We start from the raw sequence: 25,276 nt of genomic DNA on the forward strand, positions 1-25,276 counted from the left end.
TCCACAGAACAGTTATTAAAAATAGTGCTTTGAAGAAGAGTAATAATAGAAGCCAAAAATCCAACTTTTGTCAGCTAGAATGTATGTTATCTCTACATGCAAGGTATGTTAAAAAAAGTTCCAGGCTATTAAGCCACGATAGTAAAATGTGAAGCTGTCAAACCTGCTAATTGTCTCAAGATTACCAGTTCAAGTAAATTTTTTATTACATATTTATGTGTATTAGAAATAGAGAATATTAAAAAGATGTAGGTTTTGGGAAAGAAAAACATTCCTTGCTAGAACAGACATTGTGGTTCTGATAGTGGAAAGATATACCTTTCACTACTGCATTTCGCAGCTGTGCCAGTTCTCTTTCTGCTCACAGACCTCTCTCCTGCTGCTGCTGCTCTCCGTTGTCCTAAGGATAAGCAAAAGTCTCTTTTCACATCATACCATTTCTCTTCTTACACTAGTTTTGTATCTTTATCCAGTGTTGGATATTTCATTGAAAAAAATAAATATGCAGTCACCACAAATAGAATGTGGTGACAAAATGAAACCAATAAATCAACATAAAACCTCTATTTTGCTGTAAATGACTTTGACGAAATTATCTTGAAATCCAGTAGCAGGATGTTGTTTTTTTTAATAAGTCTCTGTTGTTGAGAGAATCTAACAGCACAAACACATCCACAAAAGTGATTTTAATCTTTCAACTACTAAAATTCCAAAGTCTAAAGAGTATGAAGACAATGTTTTTTTATCTGTATGTTCAAGTTAGTATGAAATTACTTTATTCAAAACAACTAGTCCTGTAGCCAGAAAAGGCTAGTGCATACCTTTGCCAGCTTTGTTTCTTGTGGATTTTAATTTTGCAGTTGTCTTTCTTTTAGCCTCATCAACTGGAGTATGAAGAGCATCTTTACAATTTTCTGTTAAACAGAATAGCACATGCAGAAGTCATAGATAATCAACATTTAATTTATCCAGAGTACCAGTATTTTAAGCCTTGGCTATATAAAAAAGCCACACTATTTTAACATCACTTTTCCCTTTAACTAGAAATTAGAAGCTAGAAGGAAGCTTAAAATGTCACTCAGCAATAATCCTGCCCCAACATATATCTATTACATTAAACCTATTCCTGACAATTGTTTAGCCCTTTCCATCATGTCATAAATCAAGCAAATGGGGTAGAAGGCCACCTTGGCTGAAAAGGGAAGCTCAAGATGAAAAATCTTCTACGATCCAGGGAAGCAAGGTCAGGCTTTGCTGGAAGACTACAGAGCTGTAGTTCACACGTGTGAAGACACGAAAGGCCAGAGCTCTGGTAAGAGTTTAAACTGGCCAGTGCTGTGTGAGATAACAAGGGTTTTTTTGAAGTATGTTAAAAGCAATAGAAGGTCTAAAGAAAACATTGGGCTGGTATGTTTTGAAGATGGTCACCAGACTAATAGGAATTAAGAAAAAGCAGAGATTCAAAGTTTTTTTTGCCTTAGTCTTTAATTATACTGATAGACGTTGGGCTGCCCAGACCTCCAAATCAGTTGGGAACTAAAACTGGTTTTCATACACATCTTAACAAATCTGTTTCACACCTAATACTAAGCCACACCTCTCCTGAATTACCTTCTTCATTTTGAAGAGTATTTTCAGATAATGTCATGTCAGTTTCCTGTGTCCTTTCAAAACCCCCCGTTTCCTCTGTCCTCTCAAAGTGGTCTTTGTCCACATTAGGACCTTTGGTCAAGTTCATCTTGATCTTCTCAATAGCTCTTTGACACAGTTTATCTTTGACTTTCTGGAGATTAGACATTTAATATTAAAAGCTACTTAATCGTACAACCATTTATTTTATCCATTAAATTTACACACTAGTAGGATTAGTTGAATTTACTGTACGAAGGATACGTGTGACATGAAGATGATCCGTCAAGTCAGAAAAAGAAACACTTGCTCCATCAACATGAGGAACTGAAACCCCAAAATACTTTTTTTTAAAAGAAACTTAAAGATCATTTAAGTAACTGAACTTTTTCAGCTGAGTCCTGGAGCATAGCTACCTCTGGATAATATGCCCATAGTGGATCAGCATTCTTTTCAATATTTCTATACACCATAGTCTTCCTCTGTCACAGACCCAAATTTTACTTTATTTTTTCAATAATTATAAAAATAACCATGTAAAAACTTCCATAACACTCAGTTATATCAACTTAGATTTTTGGAAATTACTCAGAATTATTTTCAAAGACTGGTTAAAAGCGAAATTCCAGTCACATTGTCATACTGAACAAAAGATACTTCATTTTAAGCATATCAGTGTATTAGATTGCTAATGGTTAGAAAATAAGAACCATGTTATTTTTATACTACCTCTAGAATCTCATTGAGCAGAACAAGAAGATTCTCTGTGGAAGAACTACTGAGTTCTAGTGAATTTAAAGCTTTGGCATAAATACGAACATCTGGTGCAGCTGGATCCATCAAGATTTCATTGCATATTTTCATTGCTAAACTATCATGCACTGTTAAGTCCTGTAAAGGAAATAAATTAGATATCAGAATTTCACTGGGAAGTATTTACAAAAGACAATAACAAGGTCATTGTGATTTAAGAAGCTAATAACTAATTATACAGAGTAAACATTTTCCTAAGATGCAGTATTTTGAGCACATACACATACTCATTTTCCTAAGTGCTGTTCCCAATACAGAGAATTAGTCAGGGTGCAAGTTCCTACCAGCATTTTTTAATTGTAAGAGGGAGGGGAAATTGGGGAAGTAGGGAGGCAAAGCTAAAAGATTTCATTACCTGAACAGTTACTCATTTCATCTAGCTTCTGATACTAGGAATTCTCAGAGAGGCCCACACAGATAGAAGTTAGAGAAGAGAATCAGTTTTTTAATCTCTAGACACAAACATTCTTTTCCTCCAGTTTACTGTACCTGATAGTCCTGAGACTTTTTAGACTGAGGTTTCAGTTCACTTGGTCTGGTCAGGTCCACAAACAGTTCAGAAACATTACTGATATCTATTTCAGCCAAAGGTGAAGTCACAGGAGCATTTAACAATGTCTGAAGAGTTGGGAGATAAGCTTCTTCAAAGCACTCCTGGTTAGACCTGTTTCAATTGAGTCAAACGTTAGTAGCAAGATGAGACAAAATTAAACATTAATTCACCTCTAAACTTTCTCTTCTGCGATGAAAGTTCACAGACCTATTACAATATATCAAAGTGAAGCAGGAGCAACCAGCCCTGGTAGAGACAGCCAGCAGGACCAAGATATCAAGACTGCTTCACAGAACCAATTTCTTTTAAGTGTTAGCACCTGATATTTCAAGTAAGTCTTAATACTTCCTGTCTCTGAAGAGTTTCAAAGTTCATCCTTATTACTGAAAACCTAACTTTTCTATATACACATACTCCCTCTTAAGGGACAGAAATACATTTCTTTCAATCTTTTATTTAAATTAATCTGTCTCCTGCTCATTCCTCCTTCCAGCTATCATTTTCCTTCAGGGATACTTTTTGTTGTGTAAGAAAGCAAGGAAGCCTGGGAAAAATACACAAGGAAGCCTGGCAAAGAAACACAGTGGTTAACAAGATTTTTGGAAGAAATACTTGTGCTTTCTTTTCTCAGAAGAGTTAATAACTCTTGCCAAGAAAGCCTAAAAATAATGTTGCACTTGATTCTGCAGCAAGTTTTCTAAAAGTGCTGTTCCACAAAACAGGTCAAAACAATTTAAAAAGGTAAGATTTCAAAAAGGTACAAGGTACTAGTTGGTGAAGTGAAGCCTTTTTTGTTTCTGATACTTATCAACCTCCAGTTTGAACACAACTAACTACTAAACAAATGATTTCAAAAAAGCAGATTGTTTGCTGCTGAATTATTGAGCCAAATGGGCTAGCCAAATACCTTCAGAGCATGAAAACTGGGGCAAGCAAGAATGGAAGCAAGAACTCTTCCTTTCAGAAGCTTTAAGACTTTAGATTGAATGATACTTCAGTCGTGCTTTACCAGATTCTTTCCTATAACTTTAAAAAAAAAAAAAAAAAGTCTGCTAGCATATAGGCAGAACTTTCTCCTCTTAGGCTGCCAGCGAGTTTATTACTATTTAGAAAACATTTCACTAACAAGAATTGTTCACTGGTCACAGAATCCTGTCCCTATTATTAGCATGACTTGACAGAGTATTTACAGAAGTCAGCATAAATATTTTTTTTTCCTCACACAGAGTTAAAATATTTAATTTTTAAAAGCCTCTTGATTATATCTGTGACCAGATGGAGAGGTTAACAGAGCAACAATCAGAACACAAATGGAATTTTAAACTTTGGTGAGAGATCAGTACCAAAAATCAGGTATGAGCCTCAGACAAATTCCATTCATTAACTGAGTTGGTTTGGGGTTTTTTTGTGACTGGCAACTTTGCAGACAGTTCTGAATTACAGATGGTAATCACAGAATCATAGACTGATTTGGGTTGGAAAAGACCTTAAAGTTTCAACTTCAAGGGATCTAGTTCCAACCCTCTTACCATGGGCAGGGACGCAAATAATAGTACTCTTCTGAAAATACAATAGTGGTAAGCCAAGACACTACACAATTCATCTTAAAATTAACTGCTTGTGATCCAGAATGAAGATACTATTTTGAGAGAGAAAATCAACTAAATTAGCTAAACAGAGATTCCAAATCAGTAAGCCAAAGATTTAGCGTTTTTTTCTACACTGAATATTCCAATTTTTACTTTAAGCATACACCATGTATTTCCTTTCAAGAAAAAGATAGTCTGTGAGATGCCAGATGAGTTGCCTCATTTGCAAATGACTTTGAAATATACAGAATTACTCAGGTGGGCAATCATTAGCACTCATGATAAACAAAATATAAATATATAAAAGAAAATCTACAGGGTCAGAAAAAGACATTCACAGGCAAAAGTATCAGTGTTAAAAGCTTAAATTCATTTTTGTCTTCTGACAAAAGCAAAATACATTTGGGGATTTTTCCTCTCTAGACCAACTTCCCTTTGTACTACTCCTCTTAATGCGACAATTTATAGGCCACAAGAAGTAAAATTCAATTTGGTTGGGAAAAATAGATAAGGTAATAAATAACGTGCCTAAACTAAATCTTAACCATAAGAATAAAAAGCAGAAAACTTTGCTAGTTCAGACTGGCCAAAACAACTAGCAGCAACTTAAAAGCAAGTTACTTTTCTTTTTTCTTTGAGCAGGTAAAATATATAAGAATTATTATTTAAGTTCCTATCCTCATACATAAGCTCTCTACCTCTTGTGTCCACTACCAAAATAACAGATTTTTAATCTGCTATGAATTTAAACTGAAGTATTCTTTCATTAAAAAAACCTACAAACAACCAGCCTGCTGCTTTGGTATCTGCTTGGCACCAATTATTTTCTTTATAAGCATTCCTTCTAGCTACTTTTTAGTGACACTTGAAAGAATACTTGTAACGCTCAACAGCATAAATAAGTAAAGCACATCTTTTACAATTCATCATTTATTCAGTATCTTGAAGAATAGTTTCAATTATAGGCTTAGGAAAGAAAAAAAGTGGAAGGCCAGAGGGGTAAGAGGGAATTAATGGAAAGTCTTCAGAAAAGTCATAGATTGAGATTATGTACATCCAGAAGTAATATGCACAGGAGGCTGAAACAGAGCTCTACACCTAATTTGCATTTGTGCAACTTCTGCATGTGCAAAATCTAAACTGGTTCCTAAAGGTGCTACATCAATGTGTCTTTTCACATAATCATTTACAAAGGCCATACCTATTTGCATAAGCAAATAAAGGGAAGAAAACACCTAGACAGTGTCTAAGCCGTGTATCATCTTCAGTCACTGGGTTATACCACAACAGAACAAGGCGAGAAAGCAGCTTGGCGCTGATCAACCTCCCAGAGAACATCAGTTTGGCTATGCCTTCTGCAGCTTCTGTCCTAAGTTCTGGAAACTGAAGAACAACATCATATACACAACATACGAACCACAGCAGTTTTCACTAATAGTTTTATAATAATAGTCTATGTCTCATTTTGCCAGTCAACCCTCTACATTTATGTGTTTGTACCTGCACAAAATTCGAAGCTAGCTCAAGAGTAACATTAGTCTATCAGTGTCACAGCTGGGGTCAGTTTTCTAGGACAACTATTTTAACATTAAACCATTAATATCAATTACACATCATGTAATGTTCACATGCAACCTAATAGAATGCAAAAAACGTTTTAATACAAAATTAACGCAAATGTTATAATGCCTCTTACCTCACTGTCTAAGAAACCAGAAAGAAGCTGCAGGAGGCTGTGAACCGTGGCAGTCTCTTCTTCCTCCTCTACTGTTTTACTTTCTTCCTCACAGTTTTCAGTTCTAATGTGTACATCTTCACTCTGAGAGTCACTGCCTCTTCCAGCTTTAAACGGCTCGATCCCAAACAGCATTAATTGATCAAAGATTGCCTTTAAAGCACTGAGTTTTACCTTTATATTATCTATTTGTAAAACCTAGGTTTAATAAGGAAAATACATCATCTTACAGTAGACCAACAATGTTAACATTAAGAATACTAAGGTTTTTTGCTTTCATAAGACAGTTTTAATTTGGAAAACTTTCTATAATACTTGGGACAAATTTCAGACTTGAGGAAGGTCTAATACAAGTTTAAACCTGAATTTATAATACAGTCTGGGAAAGAATTTATCAAATCATCTGTGCAATTTCCATTACATAAAATCAACTAAATTTCTCTCAGTGAGATTAAATGTTATTGTTCAACTTCTAAATAGACATCGAACAAACAGAAAGTCTACTTGCTTATAGTAGCTCCGTAGTGCTAGGCCCTTCAGAAAAAATACATAAGATAATCCCTGCTCTAGTACTGCATAGTTTAATTAAAATAAATAGAAGGTAAAGACAGCAGGGAGCAGAACAGTAATAAAAGTCAAACTTGGTCTGGTTACTAACATTCAAATAAAACCGTACATTGTGACTTAGCCAAGAGATCCTAGATGTGTTCAGCCCAACACCCTGCTTTTGATGGCAGCCTACTCCAAGAACATGGGTTTTAGTACCTACAGAAAATGACTGAAGTCTAAACTCTAAGCTGGTAAAACAACTTAAATCCTCCCTAAGCAAACAAACATTTTTATTGAAACATACTCATAGGCAAATTAAAAATGATAGGATTTGTTAACTTTAGGAACCCAAAGTTCTCCTGTTACAACTGACAGCTCCATCATCTTGTCTGAGACAAGCAGATGATTTTTACACCTGATGTCAGCTCTTGAGTGTGTATGCAAACATACTCTTAATAAAGTATGATAGTCATCTACAGTTCTCTCAAAGACAGAGTCTGAGAAGTTTACAATAGTGTCATCTTTATAATAATTAGCTCAGCATCAGAACGTTTACCACAAACGTGGGAAATGTGGGTACTATGGCACCCAACATATTCCATATTCATAGATGTTTGGCCATGCTATTGTTTGCTTGTTTGAATATTGCTTTATTCTCTAACAACTCTTACTTAATCCATACAAAGTTCATAATTCAGAAATTAGATCACACACTCAAGACCACAGGTAAGAATTTAACAGAAATGTAAAAACAATCACAGTTAAATTTTTAATTTGGTTTCCCAAGAAAGGAAGGCTTACAGAATACTACAGCTCCTCTTCTCTATGTTAATAACAAATACGTGACCAATTTAATTCAGATTTGGGAAGAGAAAGTGAGAGCTTTCAGATAAAGAATTTCTACAGACTTTCAAGACAACAGGTGACCTCACAAAGGAAAGAAGAGCTACTACCAAGATAGAATATAAGCTTGAATATTGTTAGACATCAGAAAAATGTACAAAAAAACATGCTCTCCAGATCTTTAAGAAATCAGGAATCACTGGTTCTCAAACAACACAACTAAGTAGAATAACTTGTTAAAGATATGAGACTAGCTTTAGCTTAGTCACACAGGCCATCTCTTTCTATTTTCCATCAGACATTTTACCTGTAACAGCAATGCAAGCTGCTGCCGGGCAAATTCTTTGCTCTGAAGGGCACAGCAACCCAAACACAGAACTGCCATATTTCTCACAGCTGGATGGACATTAGTTATGCCAGGAAGTATCTGGAAACAATAATATCAGATTTTATAGTTTAAATACATATATTGAAAATATAAAACTGACTACTGAAATGTGCCTACCCTGAGATGAAAAATAGTTTAGTTTGATACAGGACTAGAAAGTGGAAACTACTATATTCTCCACTTATCTAGATATAAACAGAAGCAGGTTGGGTATGCTTTTTGATATCAGCAATAAAATAGTGGCAAAAATCACAAGTGTTTTGCTTTGTGTTCAGGAAATCCTTTTCAAATAAAACTGAGTTCACCACTCATTGTGAAATTAAAAAAAAATAAATACACAACAAAAATACACATTGCTTCAAAAAAGACATTATCAGTCTTGCAGAGAAATGACACCGAGTTCCAAGTTGCAAAATACAGATGCCACTTTCATATACTTGGAATAGCTTTCAGAAGACAATGTTAGAACTCCACACAAAAGGAAAGCCAGACTAGATATAGGGTGAACATAACAAGGACATAATTTTATGTTTTTGCATTTACTAACAAGTTTAAATAACAACAAAAATATTCCAGATTGTTTAATATGTGAAAACCCAGCAGGAACAAAAATAGGAAAGCAGGATCTTGGAGAAAGAAAAGTGAAATAAACAAGAAATGTGAAAATTAAAGACAGACCTAATAATAATTAAAAAAAGGGTTTGGGAGGTAAAAAAAAAAATCACTAATTAGGTTTTCTAATTCTTCTATACATTTGAAAAAAATCAGTTATGGTTCTACTACATTGAGGCTAATCTAAACTGATGCTGGAATTTTCTTTGCTGTTTGAATTTTAAGAATGCCCATACTGAGTCAAGTGACTTAGACCATTGTCTTGTTACAAAAAAAAATATCAAAATCAAGTTCCTATCAAGTATTACATAAATAGACTAAGCAGATTCTTTCAAGAATTCTTGTCAAGGTCCCAACAATTTGCAGCTGAGACACACCAGCTGGGAGGTTGTTCCTATCTACCTAATCATTCCCTAATATTTACTTATCTTAAAACTTTCTAATTGTCCTTTGAAATGTAAGTGTTCACCATGCACACAATCTGCAACAAGGAATTCCATGGACTATATATTACATGAAGAATCAACTGATTTAATTAGTTCTGAGCTTGCTAGTCTCTAGCTTTATGGGGTGATCAACCAATCGTTATTCACTTTCCGCGTAACACTCACATCCTATGACTTTTGCTCCCTCTCAGACCCTACCCCCAACTCCTCTCTTCTCTAGATCACAAAGAGGAAATCTACTTAGTAATTCTTCATAGATAAGCCATCCCATACTTCTTGCTGCCCATGCCTCAACCACTTCCAATTCAAATACAAACTTTCTAGATAGATGGAATAAGAATTGCAGATTATTCCCATGTGGGTGCACCATGTATTCATGCAATAGCATTATTACCTTTTTCCATTTTGTTGCACACTCAGTAACAGTTAAAAGTCTGTGTTATTTGGGAATGTTAATCTTAAAATGCATACTGTCCTCAATGAAAACTAGGAAGTATATCTTGCAATTAAAAGAGGTCTATAATGTCACTGCCTCATATTTCAATACAGAAATATTTCTCTCTTCAAAGATGCTAAAAAACAAGTCGGGGGAGGGGAAACCCCCAAACATCTTTCCTTGTACATGGAAGGGATGAAAGCAAGGTCTATATAGGTTCCAGTCTCTCCTAGATTAAAAGCTTGTGACCTGCTTAAAAAAAAAAATTAAAAAAATTTAAAATCCCTTTTCTCTATCAGAGAACTCATAACTTTGGCCAATAGAAAATCCAAGTAAATAAAGTACAAGCAAGGGCAGCAAGAAGATGCCTAAGCACAACATCATTCAGCACTGTCCAACCGTGTCATACATCAGCCAAATATTTACCATATTCCTGTTTTATTTTAGTATTTGTCTGCCACAACCAGTTTTAGCATAGAAGCTGAGAACTCAGAACAGTATACCTGGCCTGCACCTTCAAGACAGTAGGTTCTGGGATAGCTTAAAAGCACCAGACACAGCACTATAAATAGAGCAAAGTGATTGTGAAACAATCACAAACCAACCTGCCAGGATCCATTTTTATTATAATGTAAAGTCTATTTATATCTACATACCAGAGATTCAATGATTTCATTGATGGTTGAATCAATTCCTTTAGAAAGGGACATGATCTTCAGAAGCTCGTAACACATCATCAGACACTTCAACAATGTTTCAGGATCATTCTTCAAGCAGGTCAGGGAGAAGAGAAAAAAGTAATTAACACAAATGGTGTTTGTGATAAGAAGAACGAGAACATTAATAATCATTTTTCCCAATCTAAATAAATATTTCCTGTCTACTACATATCTGTTGTGCAAGAATATTAATCAAGATCTGTCTATACATTTCTATGAAAAGTGATTGAGGTTCATATTTTCAGTTAGTTAAGAGTAAAAGCAGTAAAACCAAGGCCCATTTAAAATTCTTTAGTTGCTCAAAGCCAAAGAGCACTTTGCAATCTATTTTTGCTAGAGTTTCTATATGTGCAGAAGGAGAATATTAATACCCTAAATGTTCATTTTTTATTTTAAAAATTTAGATGATACAAAGCCGAGCTACACTTTCTTAAAACTATGAATAAATGCCAAAACATAACCAGCACTTAGGAACACAGAAAGGGAAAAGAGACCTTCTCCACACGCATTTCTTTAATTTCAAGTTGCTCTGCTTCTTTTATAAGATCATTTTTTGTGTCTTCCAACTCAGTTATTTTCTCTTTTAATACTGATGCTTTATTAAAATCCTGTAGAGTAATGCATTTTTCCAAAGCTTCTTTTGCTTCAAAGAGTTTCACTTTTATTTCAGCCAACTGAAATAAATTAAGAAAAAAAATTAATATAACACTATAACCTTCAAGGTATTAGCCAACAATACACTATTGACACAAGCTAATAATACACTAACATGTAAAACTTTTTTTAGATAGATATACTTTAAAAATATTTTACTTATTAGGTAAAATCTGCTTACCTTAAGCTCCCGCTTTCTTAATTCAGCAGCATCAACAGGCTGGTCAACTGTAACAATTGGCTCACGAACTTCTGATATAATTTCTGCAATCTATTGTTACAAAGTGTATTAGTGCCATTAATTTCAGCTCACACGTCATACAGTAAGCACCTAACTTTTCCAAATTTAATATGAAAAAGTATGGAACATCTGTGCGATTTTCCTTAACAGATAATTCACTGCAAATAAATCTTCCACTTGACAATACAGTCTAACCATTGGAAGTCCAGTATTTGCTACCATTTACCAAGGTAAGCAAGAAAATAAAAGACTGCATATGCATGAATAAGTTTAGCAGTTTCCATGCCAACAGTTCACATGCACCATCTCATCTAGATCTGAACACATGCTTTAAAAAGAATTATCAGTAATGACACTAAGGATTTTCATCTGTTACTACTTCAGTCAAAATATAACTAAGAACACTATCATTTAAAGGTCTGTAAACCACCATATGTAGTATTAGAAGCGACGTAAATAATATAATTTCAAGCCAAATTAACAGAACCAGAACTAGCTGTTTTTCAGTTGGTATGGGGGTTTCTTTAAAGTCAGACCCATTAAGTTAATAAAAAATTAGATGAAATATGAAGAAAACTAAAGACTGAGATGGGATAGTCTTAATTTTATGTATCTAGTATCATATAATTTCAGTTTAATTTTAACTTTCTCTCAAGATGTACCCAAATCAACAGAATGTATTGAATCAGTTTATTTCACCAGAATACTAGAAATGCAAACATTGACTGTTACTATTCTACTATAATGCAAAGATTGCCATAGTTCTTTCATCATAATCCTTTAACAAACCTATATATTAGCTTTACACACTGGATTGACGTTTTCAGAAGGTCATCACTTTCCTGAAGCCCAGGGTTCATTTGAAATACTTGAGTAAAACCCAGGGTACATTTTACAGAAGTCAAGTTTAAATAATTATGCTGTATATAAAGACTGTACTATATAGAATACTTATAAGGGATTTTAGTACCCATCTCAACTAAAAGGAGAGAAATCTGAAACCAGGAAATGTAAGTTATTGTCATTTTGAATCTTCTAATCAAAACTATTTGGATGTAATATGGCAAAGGAATTTGAACCAGCCTGTCAAACTTTCCTAATTGGACAATTACATTTAGAACACCAGCCAAAAACCTAAAGATCCTTAGAAAACAACAGCAGCTATGTTAAAAAAAAAAAAAAATTAAAGGGGGAAGAGGGACACAGAATACAAATGCTTTTTGAAACAAAATAAATTTTAATTCATATTTCTGTTACAAAGCTTTGTAAAGCTTGTTTGATAGATAGGGAATGCAGAACCTATAAAATAATGAGCCCTTAGCGTTACTTACAAATTGAATCCTTCTGTCATCATCCTTAACAATACTGAGTAATGTTTCCGCAAGCAAAGGTACAAGGGCTGGTGAAGTTGCAGGTAAAATGAGAATCTTTTGTAAAGTAACTAACACATGCTTTCTGCATTAAGAGAAAAAACAATGTTTGCTTATTCAAGAAAACAGAAGACATGAGTTAATATTTCACCCATTTTAAGTTAGTATGATTACTTGCTCTTATTCCTTCATATCAAAAGGCTGTTCAAATTATAGGAATCACTCAGTTAACAGAGTCCAGTTCAGCCTGGCATCTAAAACATCTGTAACCTTTTAGGCCTCAGCAGACTGGGCTCATAATTGTAAGAAACACACAGGCTACTTACTACAAGTCATCTGCTAAGGAGCAATCAATTTATCTCCTTTAACTTTTATATACAGTATTCCAAATGAAAAATCTTGTAACTTCATATCAAGAAAACAATTTTATTTCTTTTCCCTAAAATATGTTGCATCTGCATTAAAAGACATGTTGCAATAAAAATAAGCAGATGATATTTAGCACACTTTTGGGAACAATGCCAATAAAAGTGACCTTGCCTTTTTTTCCATCTAGCACTAGAACTGTATTTTGTCTGTTTGATCAGCCTGTCCACAGGCTTGAATGCAATAAGCTTAGTAACAGATTTTATATTTAAGCTTACCTTCCTCCCTCTTCCATGGTATCCATGCAGCCTATTATAAGAATCAGTTGCTGCCCTATAAATTCTTTTGTCATCAGGTTTTCAAAACAAGCAAAGTCTTCTTTTTGTTCTTCACTAAGAACTGGCATATTTTGAAGGTAACTGAATGCAAACAGAATAGATAAAATTACATTCAGAATCATAATTGGAAAGTCAAAAAAAGAAAAAAAACACAAAACTCCCCACCTCTTTTCTGGCCTGTAAAAACAAGTAATTTACTTTAGTTACAAACCTTAAAAATTTAGGCTTATGTTCTCCTTTTCATAGATTAAGAGTTCTAGAAAGTTATTTATAACAAATAATGAAGTTTAGCAATATTGCTACTTAAGTGAAAAAAAAACAAATTCACTTGTTTCTGATTGCAAAACAATAAGAAAGAGAAAACGGCAAGTATGCTTGAACATGTTATTTCAGTTGTATCCCTGGATAAAGGCATGATCTTACAAATAATCTATACCTGTACTGTTTCTCATATATACAACTAGTATATTTCTGCATATTTAGGTACTGTCTATTCTTCTACACGTTCAAGTGTTATATTGCTTACAAGAGAAAACACAAGAAAATCACTGAAGTGTGCAATGAATTTTGAATTCTTTATCTGATTAAGTATGTCATCACAGAACAACAATCTGTTGTCAGATACACTCAGCCACATAGCATGGAAAACGTAATCAGTTGGTTCAATTTATTTTTCTAGAGTTGTTCTTTCATCAAAATTTTATCCATGGATGAGAGAATGCATATTCAGAAAATCTGGAGTGAAACGTATTGTGTACAGAATTCAAAAATGAATGTAATGTAATATATAAAATGCAAATACGAGCTGTGTAAAAGATGCTTATTTTTACCAGATTTGCAGATGCTTTTTGACAACAGCTCATTAGATTTAGTAAACTTGAAACATCTCTTCCAACTTAAAAGACAAAAACCTTGCTTGTAGCTACTATTCAAGACCATCTGAAATTACAATGTAGGCAGCTGTTTCTAGTCATTTAACAATGTTACCTGTACCAGATAATAGGAAAATATCTAAATGACACTTAAAAACCTGCATTTTTTCTTAAGCATTAAGGACTTGCAGTTTCTTGCTCCTCCCTAACTGATTATTTCACAGTGCAAATAAAGACCTGGATTGTACAATTGCAAATCTTACTGGTAACAACCGATGGCACAGCTCAACAATGAATAGTTTAACAGTTGATACTACAAACAAGTACCAGTAAACCTAATTAGCCTTAAACAGCCTCTTCCTGAAGGAGGAGATAACTGAAGGCATTCTGAGTAACAACAGGTAGAAGAAAGAAAACCTTTTCTTGGAGAACACATTTTTAATACACTCATACATTAATTAATAATTTTACACCCACCAGACTGGATCCACACTTCAAAAATCAAGGAAGCAAAGACAATTTATTAAGTGTTTATGAAACATGTTAGTACATTCCACATTGAAAAGTAGCCATGATTTGTATGAGTATTACCAGTATATTAAACCCACTGCAGTGAGAAAATACGTGTTTTTTCAATTAAAAATACACATTAAAAAAAAATGTGTTTTTCAGAAAGTCTATTTTATAATAATTCCAGGAAGATTTAATCAACATTTTACAAGTACAATACCTCCGTTATGATTTCTCAGCACTCCCCATGTTCACAAAGATAAATTATGATGAAATTCCATGTTAAAGCTAAAGAAAAAAAATTTACCTTTCTTCACTCTCGCAAAAAGATTGACTTAACAGAATATTCACTGTTTTTCCTCCACTATACATTCTGTAATCAGCTCATTTAGCAGCTCTCTCACTGCCTTCAAACAAATTTTTGGGAAGCATGCCTGCCTGAGCAGGGGAAAGAAAGGAATGAACTTTCAGTTTCAAAAACACTTATCTTGGGGACAACAGCCAAAGTTAATTTCATTTTCACAATTTACAGCAATGAAAAAAGTGTCAGGTTCTGCAAGCTCAAAAAAAAAAAGGACATTGCAAAAACTGTTTTCAAGATACAAATTTCCTTTTTAGTTTTTAAATAAATACTCTCAAAAATCTTTAAAAAAAAATTAAAAAAACAAAAAGCACTTTTGAAGCACAGCTTTAGCTTTGGAGCAAAAATGAATAGTTGAATAATTATTCTCTACTTTAAAAGCAAAAATAAAGTATTTTAGTGGTAAGAGATTTCTTTTTAAATTCAATATACCTTAGTAAATAATCTGCATATACAGCTGGTTCTGGCAATATCTGTTCTAGTAAGTCTTCCCCTTCTTCACCTTTTGATTTTAGATATTCACAAAGACATCTCCAATATAAAACATTCTCAGCTGTTAAGTCTTCCAGTGGAATCAGTTTTCTAAAAGCAACCAAATAAATAAATACAGAAAGATAAATAAGATCAAATAAAACAAATGCAGACATAGATTATTTCTGTAAAAGTCTAGAAAACTGAAGTGCATTAATCTGCAGAAACACAAAAACTGCATTATTTTTCAGCTTCTGTTTATGAATAATTTCTTCTATACTTAATACAAGACCTTCACACAATATTCCAAGTAACAATCATAGTATGTCAAATGCATAAAGTAACAGAACTGCTTCTCAGCATCTCTGTAAGCTCATCTTCAGTTTACCAGACCCTCACTCATTTTTGTAATCATAGTCTCTACCACATTAAGCATAACATAGTCTTTGTTTTCAGAAGCAGAACATCGAATTGTGCATTAATTCTTAAAACAGAAACGATAGGGTATCACTGTCAGTGGCACTTTTCAATCCCTTGAACCCCATTTTACTTGCAAAGTAGAAATAAAAATTTTGGTTTTCTTTTAGGTCCTTTACACAAAATACAAAAAGAAAATAAAACAGCAACATGTTGATGAAAACTGATCATCTGATGGCTTAATCTGACAAATATTTATTCAAAAGTAAATGTAACAAACAGAAATCAGACTTCAAAATTCTAAACATTTATTATACTGATACTGCATTACTCATTTTCCAGAAATTAAACCTCTTTACAAGCTGAGTATTTTCACTCTTTTCTTAGTAAGTGAAACACTCATTAGTCTAACAGATATACTTAAAAGAAAAAAAATAAATCTCAGTTAGCCCACTCTTTCAGAACCAAAACTTTATTTTGTGCAGGATCTAAGTCAGATTGACGAGTCCGTAACTATATACATTTTTCCTTTGAACTTCTTAAGATACTGGCACATTTCCAAAGGCCATAAGGAAGTTCTTTCAACTTAATTGATGCTTTTTTAAAACCACACAGGCCCACATCTGTAGCTTTGGAGCACAATGCATGTACCATCTACTAATTTCAAAACACCTATCATAAACTACCACTAGAATACAAGACACTTCAAATGCTGTAATCACACATTTTCCCCCAAAACATAGAATAAGATTTTGTTACCACTTTTTAATCTGTGACAATCTGTCATTTAAGCTTATCACCCAAGATTAGACTCCTGCTACTGTTAATAATCACTACTCTAGTTGCCCCAACTGGAGCTGTTTCTTCTCACACCTCTTTGTATTCATGAGCAATTTCCTACAAGTTTTAATTTCTTGTTTTCTTCCCCAACTCATTTTTACTTTATGGATCTTAATATTCATCATGTCTTCTTCATAGCTAAGGAACTCAGTCAAATTCCTTTCCCATCTTAATGTTTGGTAGAAGCCCCTAAAATACCAACTTTTGTTAAGCTCTGTTAGTAAGAGTAAAATACCTCCTAAAGAAGGCTGAAACACAAGTCAAATAATCCCATTCCGGTTGGTTTTCCAGTTCATGGATAACTGAACCAATCCCAAATTGTGCTGCCTCTAGCTCAGAAAAAAGGATAGAGGGTAGCCAAAGAATACTAGAAAAATTGTGATAAAGACCAGAAGCACTACTGAGACAGAAGAGGAATGGGAGAGCAGGAGCTTTTTCTGTACCACAGGTTAAAATAAGGGCAAATTATAGTTAAACTAGAGCATTGCCTTTATTGTAAACTGTACAGAAAGTACAGGAAATAAATGAAATTAGACTATAAGTTGTTACTCATAGAAAAGCTTGTTCAGTTTATTACTTTACTGCCTCCTCTTAAACTCCAAAAGTGTGATTTTGAGGGGTGTTCAGGAAACAAGGAGTCAAAAGACACTTCATTTTTCCCATGGTTTATCTGGCACAATCATTTTCAGCTGATGAACACAGATCTTTTAAAACAGACAAACACATATCCTAAACATTTAAGTACACAAACATCAGGGAGACATTATGGCTTACACTATAATATCGCATCTTCTATCACAGGTAATAGTTACCCTGCTCCCATTTTGGTATCATCTTTAATGATATAAAATACTAATGTTTTGGAAATGAAAAGTGATCTGCATACCTGCTGTCAAGGCTTTTACAGCTCTGAACAGAGTCATGAAGTGGAGACAATGAAAACATAGCATTTAGTACAGAGATGGCCACTTCTGGGCAGTCTTCCACATCCAGTCTATGAAGCAGTTCTATAACATCCCCTTCGGTGAATCTTAACCAGGCTTGAAGCAGCTTCTTCTTCATTACCTCCTTAACAGCATCTAATAATAGAGGAATTTGAAAGATTTAAAATATTACAGGTCAAAAAACACCAAGTTTTCAACATCCTTTCACAAATCATTTTCCCAACGTTAAACAAGAACTAGATGGAGCACTACTATGTTTTTGAGGCAACATATTTTCTCCCTCCCACAGGGAACAAAAACCTCTCTACAAAAAATTGTTACATTCAAAGACAGCAGCTCAACCCTGAAAATGCACAAACCATGAACTCTTGTAAGACAAGGAAATATTCTGAGGAAGCATTGTTATATACTTGCTTTGTTTCAGACATTTATGTATTGACCACTTTTGGAGACAGGATACTACTGTAAAGACCTTTAGTCTTGATCGCTTCAGAGAACTCATGTTAATTCAGTTATTCAACAGGATTATGAAATTCATATAAGGATACTTTAAACCCCTCTTCCCCATTGCCACAATGAACCAATAGTTTCTGGATCAGCAGAGTACTATTTAATCAAGAAAAAAAGTATTTATGAGACCATCTGGCACACATACATCATTAATACATACACACAGATTTAAGTAAGGAAGTAGAAAGGCTAAGGCCTTTCTGGTGGAAGTAAAAGCATAACTAGCAACTAATACAAGACTGCTCCTTTTAGAAAACAACATTCAATGTAAGGAAAACAAAGTCCACACGCTGTGACAACTTTCATCTTTTGTCTTATGTAACTTATAGTAAAAAGAGCACGTAACACTTAAATATAGTTAAGAGTTCAAGACGACTGTAAAAAATGCCTAGAAAGAATGAGAAGTTCGAAGAATAAGAAAACACTCCAAGAAGGTGAAAAGCATGAACTAATAGAATGTAGTAGAATAAAAAGAATGAGTGGAGAATTGACGGCTGAATGCATCCTGAAAAGCAGAACTAAGCAGAATATGTATTATGTCTTCTAGGTGTTGTTATAATTATAAGCCCTTGTTCTGCAGTAGATAAGGAGAAATATCCAAAATTTCCACCTAGGAGCCTTGTATGAGTAGGTCCCTCGCTTGTTAGCTTGGGAGTTACACAGATAAGGAAATTCAACAAAATTATACATTATCAAGGTTATAGAATTTGAAAAACAGATCATAATGAGGGAATACTAGCCAATGTCAATGCAGCTGATTTGCAATATAAACTTCTTCCACCTGGCAAAGAGCATTTGATATCAACAATATCAGTGAGGCTATGTATATACCCCAGTAGATGTTCTCCTGTGTGATCCTAGCACCAATAAAAAGAGCCAGTCCTTAATAGTTGGGATGAAGAATCATCCTAAAGAAGAGATATAGACACCACAGTAGAACGTATCTACTCTGGATCATAAAGGAAGGCAATTCTTTATGTTGAACACCTCTACGTCACTGAAGTACAGGCCATGTAGAAAGGCTGTACCTTCTCAGTGATGGAATACAAAAATCCTTGTTCCTGACAAATGAAGGATCACAGGAAATAGTAGTGGAGGTAGTGTCTCCCCCAGTTTTGAAAGATAACTAAAACAGAAACACATTCACCCTAAGACGACAGAATTATCTGTGAAGACCAAGTATTACTGCAGGATGGGAGACAAGGCAGCCAGCAAAGAAGTGGCCTGTTAGGTCAAACAGTATGCTGATAATACTAATTCAGAATATGGGTGTTGGACTACAAAAATAAAATCTGACAAACTTCATTAAACTACTAAAGAACAATTCCAAGTGGGTGGCATAAAATGTTAATTAAAATATACAGAAGGAGGACTTATTTTCAAGTATAGTTCTGTACAGTGTAAGAAAGCTCTGAGCTGATCCTCTTCCTTCACTGTCAAGAATGTATTAACATGATCTCCAACTGGCCAAAAAGAAAGGTAGACCAAAAAACTACACATGCTTATACAACACACTTTTAAGAGCTTCAGTTACCAGTGAATATAGTATTTTTATCTTGTTCTCAAAGAGAATATCCACGTAAGTCATATTTCTCACAGTTCACGAGCAACACACCACTAAGCAAGAGAAATTCTTGGAGTAAAATTCAACAGGGCTTTGTATAGACTTCCCAAAAACAGTATGTGGATAACACAGTAACAGTTAGTAAAACTGGCAGCTTTTATTGTGAAATTTGTGTGTATATTGCTATTGTTAAAAAAAAAAGCAATGCTCTATGTAGGAAAGCCAAAATTTTCTCACTCACATGCATGTGACCTTTTGATCTTTTAGCAACACCACAACACACAATTATGGGTACATTCTGAATGGCTCTTTAGATAAAAAAAATGTACAATACAGAAGACATGAAAAAGCATAGAGCTGCTTCATTATTAAATGAATAAGGGCCAGTCAGAATTTCATTAAAAATCAAGCTAATTAAAAACTAACAGGCTGAAAATATTTCTCTCTGAAAGTACATATGAAACATTTTTAAACAATTATCAAATTGATATTGTTTACATTTCAATTCTTCAATATATTTGCTAGTTACACAAGTATCTGCAATGAAAAATGTTTCAAAATACAAGGAATCAATTAAATTTTTCATACTTCTGTGTTTAATTACATTGTTTTTTCATTTTAATTTGGTCCTATTTTAGAGCCTAATATCTCAAGCTTTTTGAAAGTGCAATACCTTTCTGGTTTGTACAATATAAAGGGACAGGAAAACCAAAGCACCAAGTAGAATTTCTTGTGCTTAAACATTTCCTGGTACCTCATGACTTCCTTTGAGCTCATTATTATTGCCATCACAGCATCCACATAGATCATCCCCAAAACATTAGGAAGTATTCTCTACAACATTTGTATTAAGATGTTGAGAAAGATGCTGTCTTACCAGATCTGTCATTAAGTCCTTGTTGCAACAATTTCACTCTCTGTGCTATTGACAGAGCTCTCATGTGAACTTTTTCAGCCAAAACCTTAAAGAGAATTAAAGAGATTAAAATATATTTCTACAAATTATTACAACTGAATTAACTGTCTGTGGTTTTAAATTATCAGTTTCATCCATCCACAGAAATCATAAGGCAACAAAAGCCTTTAATATCTATACCATCAGCTTTCTACCACTACTTTAACAAGCAGATTCTTATGGGGGGGAAGAAAATGTAAAATACAATAAAGAATAAATTTTATTAAATAGCTTAGCAGCTTGGCAGCTGTGCTTGAATGCATATACCTAGATATGAAAATTATTCTCTTTTTAAAGATCCAAGAGCAAGGAAATGACTGAAGTCTATACTTCTCTTAAAGCCTATTAACAGAGAGGTTCAGTTAAAAAACAGAATTAACATAAAGAAAGAATGGCAGAGTGGATTCTGTGTGGAAAGAACAGAACATTTTGGTTTAAGATCTTGCCTAAGATGCCTGCACAAGAAACATACCTGGTAGCATATTTTCTTGCCCTTACCCCTATATGTAAACAGAACTAACAATTAATACTGCTCAAAATTGGAACTCCAAAAAACCACAATTTCTTTACACGACTACTGCTGTGATCCTAACTTGACTTAATTATCTATTATGTAATAACAGAGAAGAAAAGCTTCACAAACATCACAGAATGCGTACACAAAAAACAACAGATTGTATACATAATGTATATACTTCTCCTGTCTGATCCTGAAAAGCAGAGTTCTATCACACATGGCATTTCTATCAGGCAAGTTCTGCAGGCAAGTTCAGGAGTTTTAACTTGAAAACTTGTATTAAATCACTCCCCCTCAAACTTACAGTAAGTGAAAATAAATTATTTGATAATTTTTAGTGTTTAACCAGTGAAATACGATAAAATATTTAAAGCTTTTTTCTTAAGTCAGTCTTTGAAATTAATATTAAAGTGATCCAATTTACCTCATATGCCAGCTTCCTGACAGCTTCCTTTACATCCATAGTGCGGCCCACAATTTTCGGCAAAGTCCTTGCTGATGGAGCAATACATGACAACACTGCACGCCTCACTTCTGAATTTGAATCATTTTCAAGCAATGTATTGTAAACTGAAAGTAAAATAGTAATAATAATTTTTCCTAAGTGTTTGAAATATTATAGAAAAAAAGAAAATACTAAAAAAAAAAACATCAGCAGTAATTAAAACCCCTCACCTACCCCTGCATAGCTCATACAAATTTAGGGAACAGTCACAACCCCAAGATTTTATGGCAAGTACACACTGAGCTATGATATCAAAAGAAATTCAACTACAAAAATATTTGCAATCATAAGTAGGATCCTTGGTTAACTCTGAAAATTACTAGTCTAGATCCCACCTTTAAATAACCACTCTGTCATTTACTGGATAAAAAAAAAAAATTCTCCCAAACGTTGGCTCCTTAAGACCTCTATTCGGTGGCTTTAGACCCTTTTGAGGTGAATCCTCAAATTCTCCTATAATTGGAAAACTACAATCTCCGTTAAGCCTACCAAAACTCAGATAGCAAATTTCTCACATAATGCTTTTTGGAGTATTCTTGACCCTATTTCAAAAAGCAACAACAAAAATAATTTAATCAGAGAATACTTGAATTCATCTTCTTACTCTGTGACACTATGGTTGACTATGAAATTTATCTGCCCCTAAAAAAGCAACGTATAAACAATTAGAAAATACAATTTCAGAGAAGGTACCTTCACAACAACAAAAAAAAAAAAAACAAACAGCTAAGTCTCTTCACAAAAGGCAGTATGTAAAGTTTAATCACAGGGCAATTTACGTAACAGTTGTGCTGCTATAAACCTACAGTGCCGTCTGCCCCGAGGCAATGGAAGTAAAGGCTTAGTCAAGAGTCATACCATACACAAAGAAACACAATCGGCACAAAAACAGCAACAAGAAGCCTGGGTGCAAGAGGTGCTGATCTCCTTAAGGAATCGATCGGTGAACGAGCGTAGAAAAAAACCAAAAAAAGTCCAGAAAAACCATAGGTCAACAATGTCAGTAACCATTTTGCCTCTCATGGGGCTGCCAGCCACAATTCGAGACAAAATTATTTTTTCTATTATCATCTCTACTCCTCTAAGTGTTTTTGTACAAATTCAATTCAATTATTAGTACAAAAAGGTTCTTAGAGGGTGAGAATGTATCTTTTCTCCTTCGCAGTTTGCAACACACCACACCATTATTCTCACCATACTTCACCTTCATTCGTTCAGAGCAGTCTGAGCCCAATAAGATTTGTCTTTTAATCCCCAGTGGGTCTCTCCTTCAAGCAGTTGTCTTTCTCCCTTGAAAAGCAGAACTCTTGCATCTACAATTTCCTCTAGCAAAGAGCTCCACAGTTTAGAAATTAATACAAAAATAGTCTCTTGGATTTGTTTACTCATTGCTTTAAAAGAGTTTAAAATATTTTAAAGTAATGTCGACCAAAAAAAATGTTCTTAAAACAAAAGAAAAAAATATTACTTACTATTAACAACAGGACAGTTTTCATCCTTAGGATCTTGAAGTCTCGACAGAGCCAAGACAGCTTGAATTCTCACATTCGAAAATTTATCTTTAAGTCTAATCAGCATAGCTCCATTAATTTTATCAAACAAATCATCATCAATCTGGGCATTTTCTGGCATATTTCCCAAAATCTTACTAACAAGCTGGCATGTTCGAAATCTAACTGCATGGCTGTTTGCACTGTGGGACTTGGGGAAAGAAAAAAAAGTATTTTATAATCACACTTTTCTCATTTCCAACACGAGGCGCAATACACACATATAAGTAGTTAATATTCTATACAGCACATGAAACATGCACTTGTGTATCTCAAAGGCTTTTCCTATTTAAGTTTCTTTTTAATAAAATTTACAAGTCATAAAACTGGAAAACAATTACGGCCCATCACATAGATCAGTGGCACTTTACATAATTAACAATGACTTCACAAAGGAAGAAACATGCTTACCACACAACTGTAAGACTACAACACATTAGCTAATATACCCCTGTCTCCATAAAACATTAGAAGAAAAAATATATTAGCAACGATGACTAGTGATCTTGGCATGATTAATAATTTTTTCCATGTCAAAACACTAGTTTAAGCAAATGTAATTGTGATTTCATGCTACTGGAACTGTTGATCCTCTTTCCATGTAACACTTGCAATAAGCATAAAGGAATAATACATATGAGACCTGTATGAATAACCTTTTAATATTTTTACTTATCAAAGAAACAGTATAAATTAATTTCCAGAACGCTTCCAGTTTCATGCTTATAAATATGTCTACAGTAAAGCCTATCATGAACGTCTTACAGCCACATTAAGAAAACACTTCATGTTTTCTCACGGGCCTCACTTTTGACATCCCGTTGGCAGGTTACTCGGGGGGAGTGAAAAGAAAAGGGTGTTACTCATAAACCACTAGCTTTGCCTTGCTTTCACTTTTTAAGTTCTAGTTTGTAGAGTGCCAGCAAGTTTTCCCCCTGCATGAAGTTTATGTTTATTATGTTGAAGATTTAATAATGTGTTACTGTACCTCAAGTAGAAAGTTAAACACATAATTCAGAAGCAAATTATCTTGTTCTCCTTCCTCATGACCATCCTCTTTCTCCATTTCATAAAATGAAGTAACAAATTTAGCCACAAAATTGACCACTTGCTCCACTGCTGGTTCCCGTCTGTAGATTATCATAGCATACTTAAGGAAATGAATGAACTTTTCATTAAAATCTTCTTTATCTTCAAACTGAAAACGTAAAAATCACACCACAACAAAGGGTGAATACGTGGTTAATCTTTCAAAAGCAGTAACACAGAAAAATAAATGAATCTATAATTGACAGCTACCGTTTAACATTTTCAAAGCGCTAAAAGTCAGCAGCTAGGGCACACCCGCTGCTGTGCACTCTTCACTTAAGTCTTTTGCTTTAATGCCACATCAGATACATGCCTTGGCCGCTGGGCTTCATTCTGGAGTTTTACATTTACCTGCTAGCAGGTTTCAGAAAGGCAATCGACATCCTCCTCCATTATTATCCTGTGTCACAGCTACCTCTGGGGTATCCAAAAAACACCACTACTACCTGCCGTGGGCTGATCTCACACCCATGCTTGCAGGAAAGAAAACCCGTGTCTGACAGTTTAGCGTGTGGCTTGGTTTGTGGTTTTTTTTTAAGCTGTAGGGCTATTAGCGTATCGGCCACAATGCTCATTTTAGGAGAAGCAAGGCCGAAGAGGCCCCCGCCCTCTGAAGGAAAGGCCGAGCAGCTGCTGAGGGGCCTCCCTCTCACCGGCACGCCCCACGGGCAGGCGTACCTGGTTATAGGTGCTCTTCAAAGCCACAGCAAGCTTGGCGAGGTTCTGGTGAGGCTTCTGGGCCAGCTGAAAGGCTTCTTTGATTTGCAGGAACTTCTTGGCTCCCATGGCTGCAGAGAAAAGGGGCCGTCACGTAACGCGTTCCCTACTCCGGCAGCGCGGAATGGTCCCTGGAAGGCGGAGAGACGCAGTTTCCGCACGGGGATATCCCT

The 25,276-nt window shown here is 34.5% G+C and overlaps 1 protein-coding gene across 1 annotated transcript in view; it reads right to left on the reverse strand.

Annotated features, from left to right (window-relative positions):
* The window catches only part of NCAPG (non-SMC condensin I complex, subunit G), a 25,743-nt gene extending 571 nt beyond the window's left edge, over positions 1-25,172 (reverse strand). The window contains exons 1-20 of the mRNA XM_010003123.1: positions 25,065-25,172; positions 24,286-24,495; positions 23,220-23,448; positions 21,667-21,812; positions 20,648-20,732; positions 17,639-17,831; positions 15,457-15,606; positions 13,222-13,362; positions 12,539-12,662; positions 11,148-11,237; positions 10,807-10,986; positions 10,250-10,360; positions 8,019-8,138; positions 6,281-6,517; positions 5,786-5,967; positions 2,932-3,106; positions 2,359-2,520; positions 1,612-1,783; positions 822-914; positions 319-400 (exon numbers count right to left, since the gene is read on the reverse strand). Of these exons, the coding sequence (XP_010001425.1) occupies positions 319-400; positions 822-914; positions 1,612-1,783; positions 2,359-2,520; positions 2,932-3,106; positions 5,786-5,967; positions 6,281-6,517; positions 8,019-8,138; positions 10,250-10,360; positions 10,807-10,986; positions 11,148-11,237; positions 12,539-12,662; positions 13,222-13,362; positions 15,457-15,606; positions 17,639-17,831; positions 20,648-20,732; positions 21,667-21,812; positions 23,220-23,448; positions 24,286-24,495; positions 25,065-25,172 (2,990 nt within the window). The remainder of the gene's footprint in view (positions 1-318; positions 401-821; positions 915-1,611; positions 1,784-2,358; positions 2,521-2,931; positions 3,107-5,785; positions 5,968-6,280; positions 6,518-8,018; positions 8,139-10,249; positions 10,361-10,806; positions 10,987-11,147; positions 11,238-12,538; positions 12,663-13,221; positions 13,363-15,456; positions 15,607-17,638; positions 17,832-20,647; positions 20,733-21,666; positions 21,813-23,219; positions 23,449-24,285; positions 24,496-25,064) is intronic.
* Positions 25,173-25,276: the final 104 nt, after the last annotated feature.

Source organism: Chaetura pelagica, unplaced genomic scaffold (assembly GCF_000747805.2).
Source record: "Chaetura pelagica isolate M959 unplaced genomic scaffold, ChaPel_1.0 scaffold147, whole genome shotgun sequence".
Classification (NCBI taxonomy): domain Eukaryota; kingdom Metazoa; phylum Chordata; class Aves; order Apodiformes; family Apodidae; genus Chaetura; species Chaetura pelagica.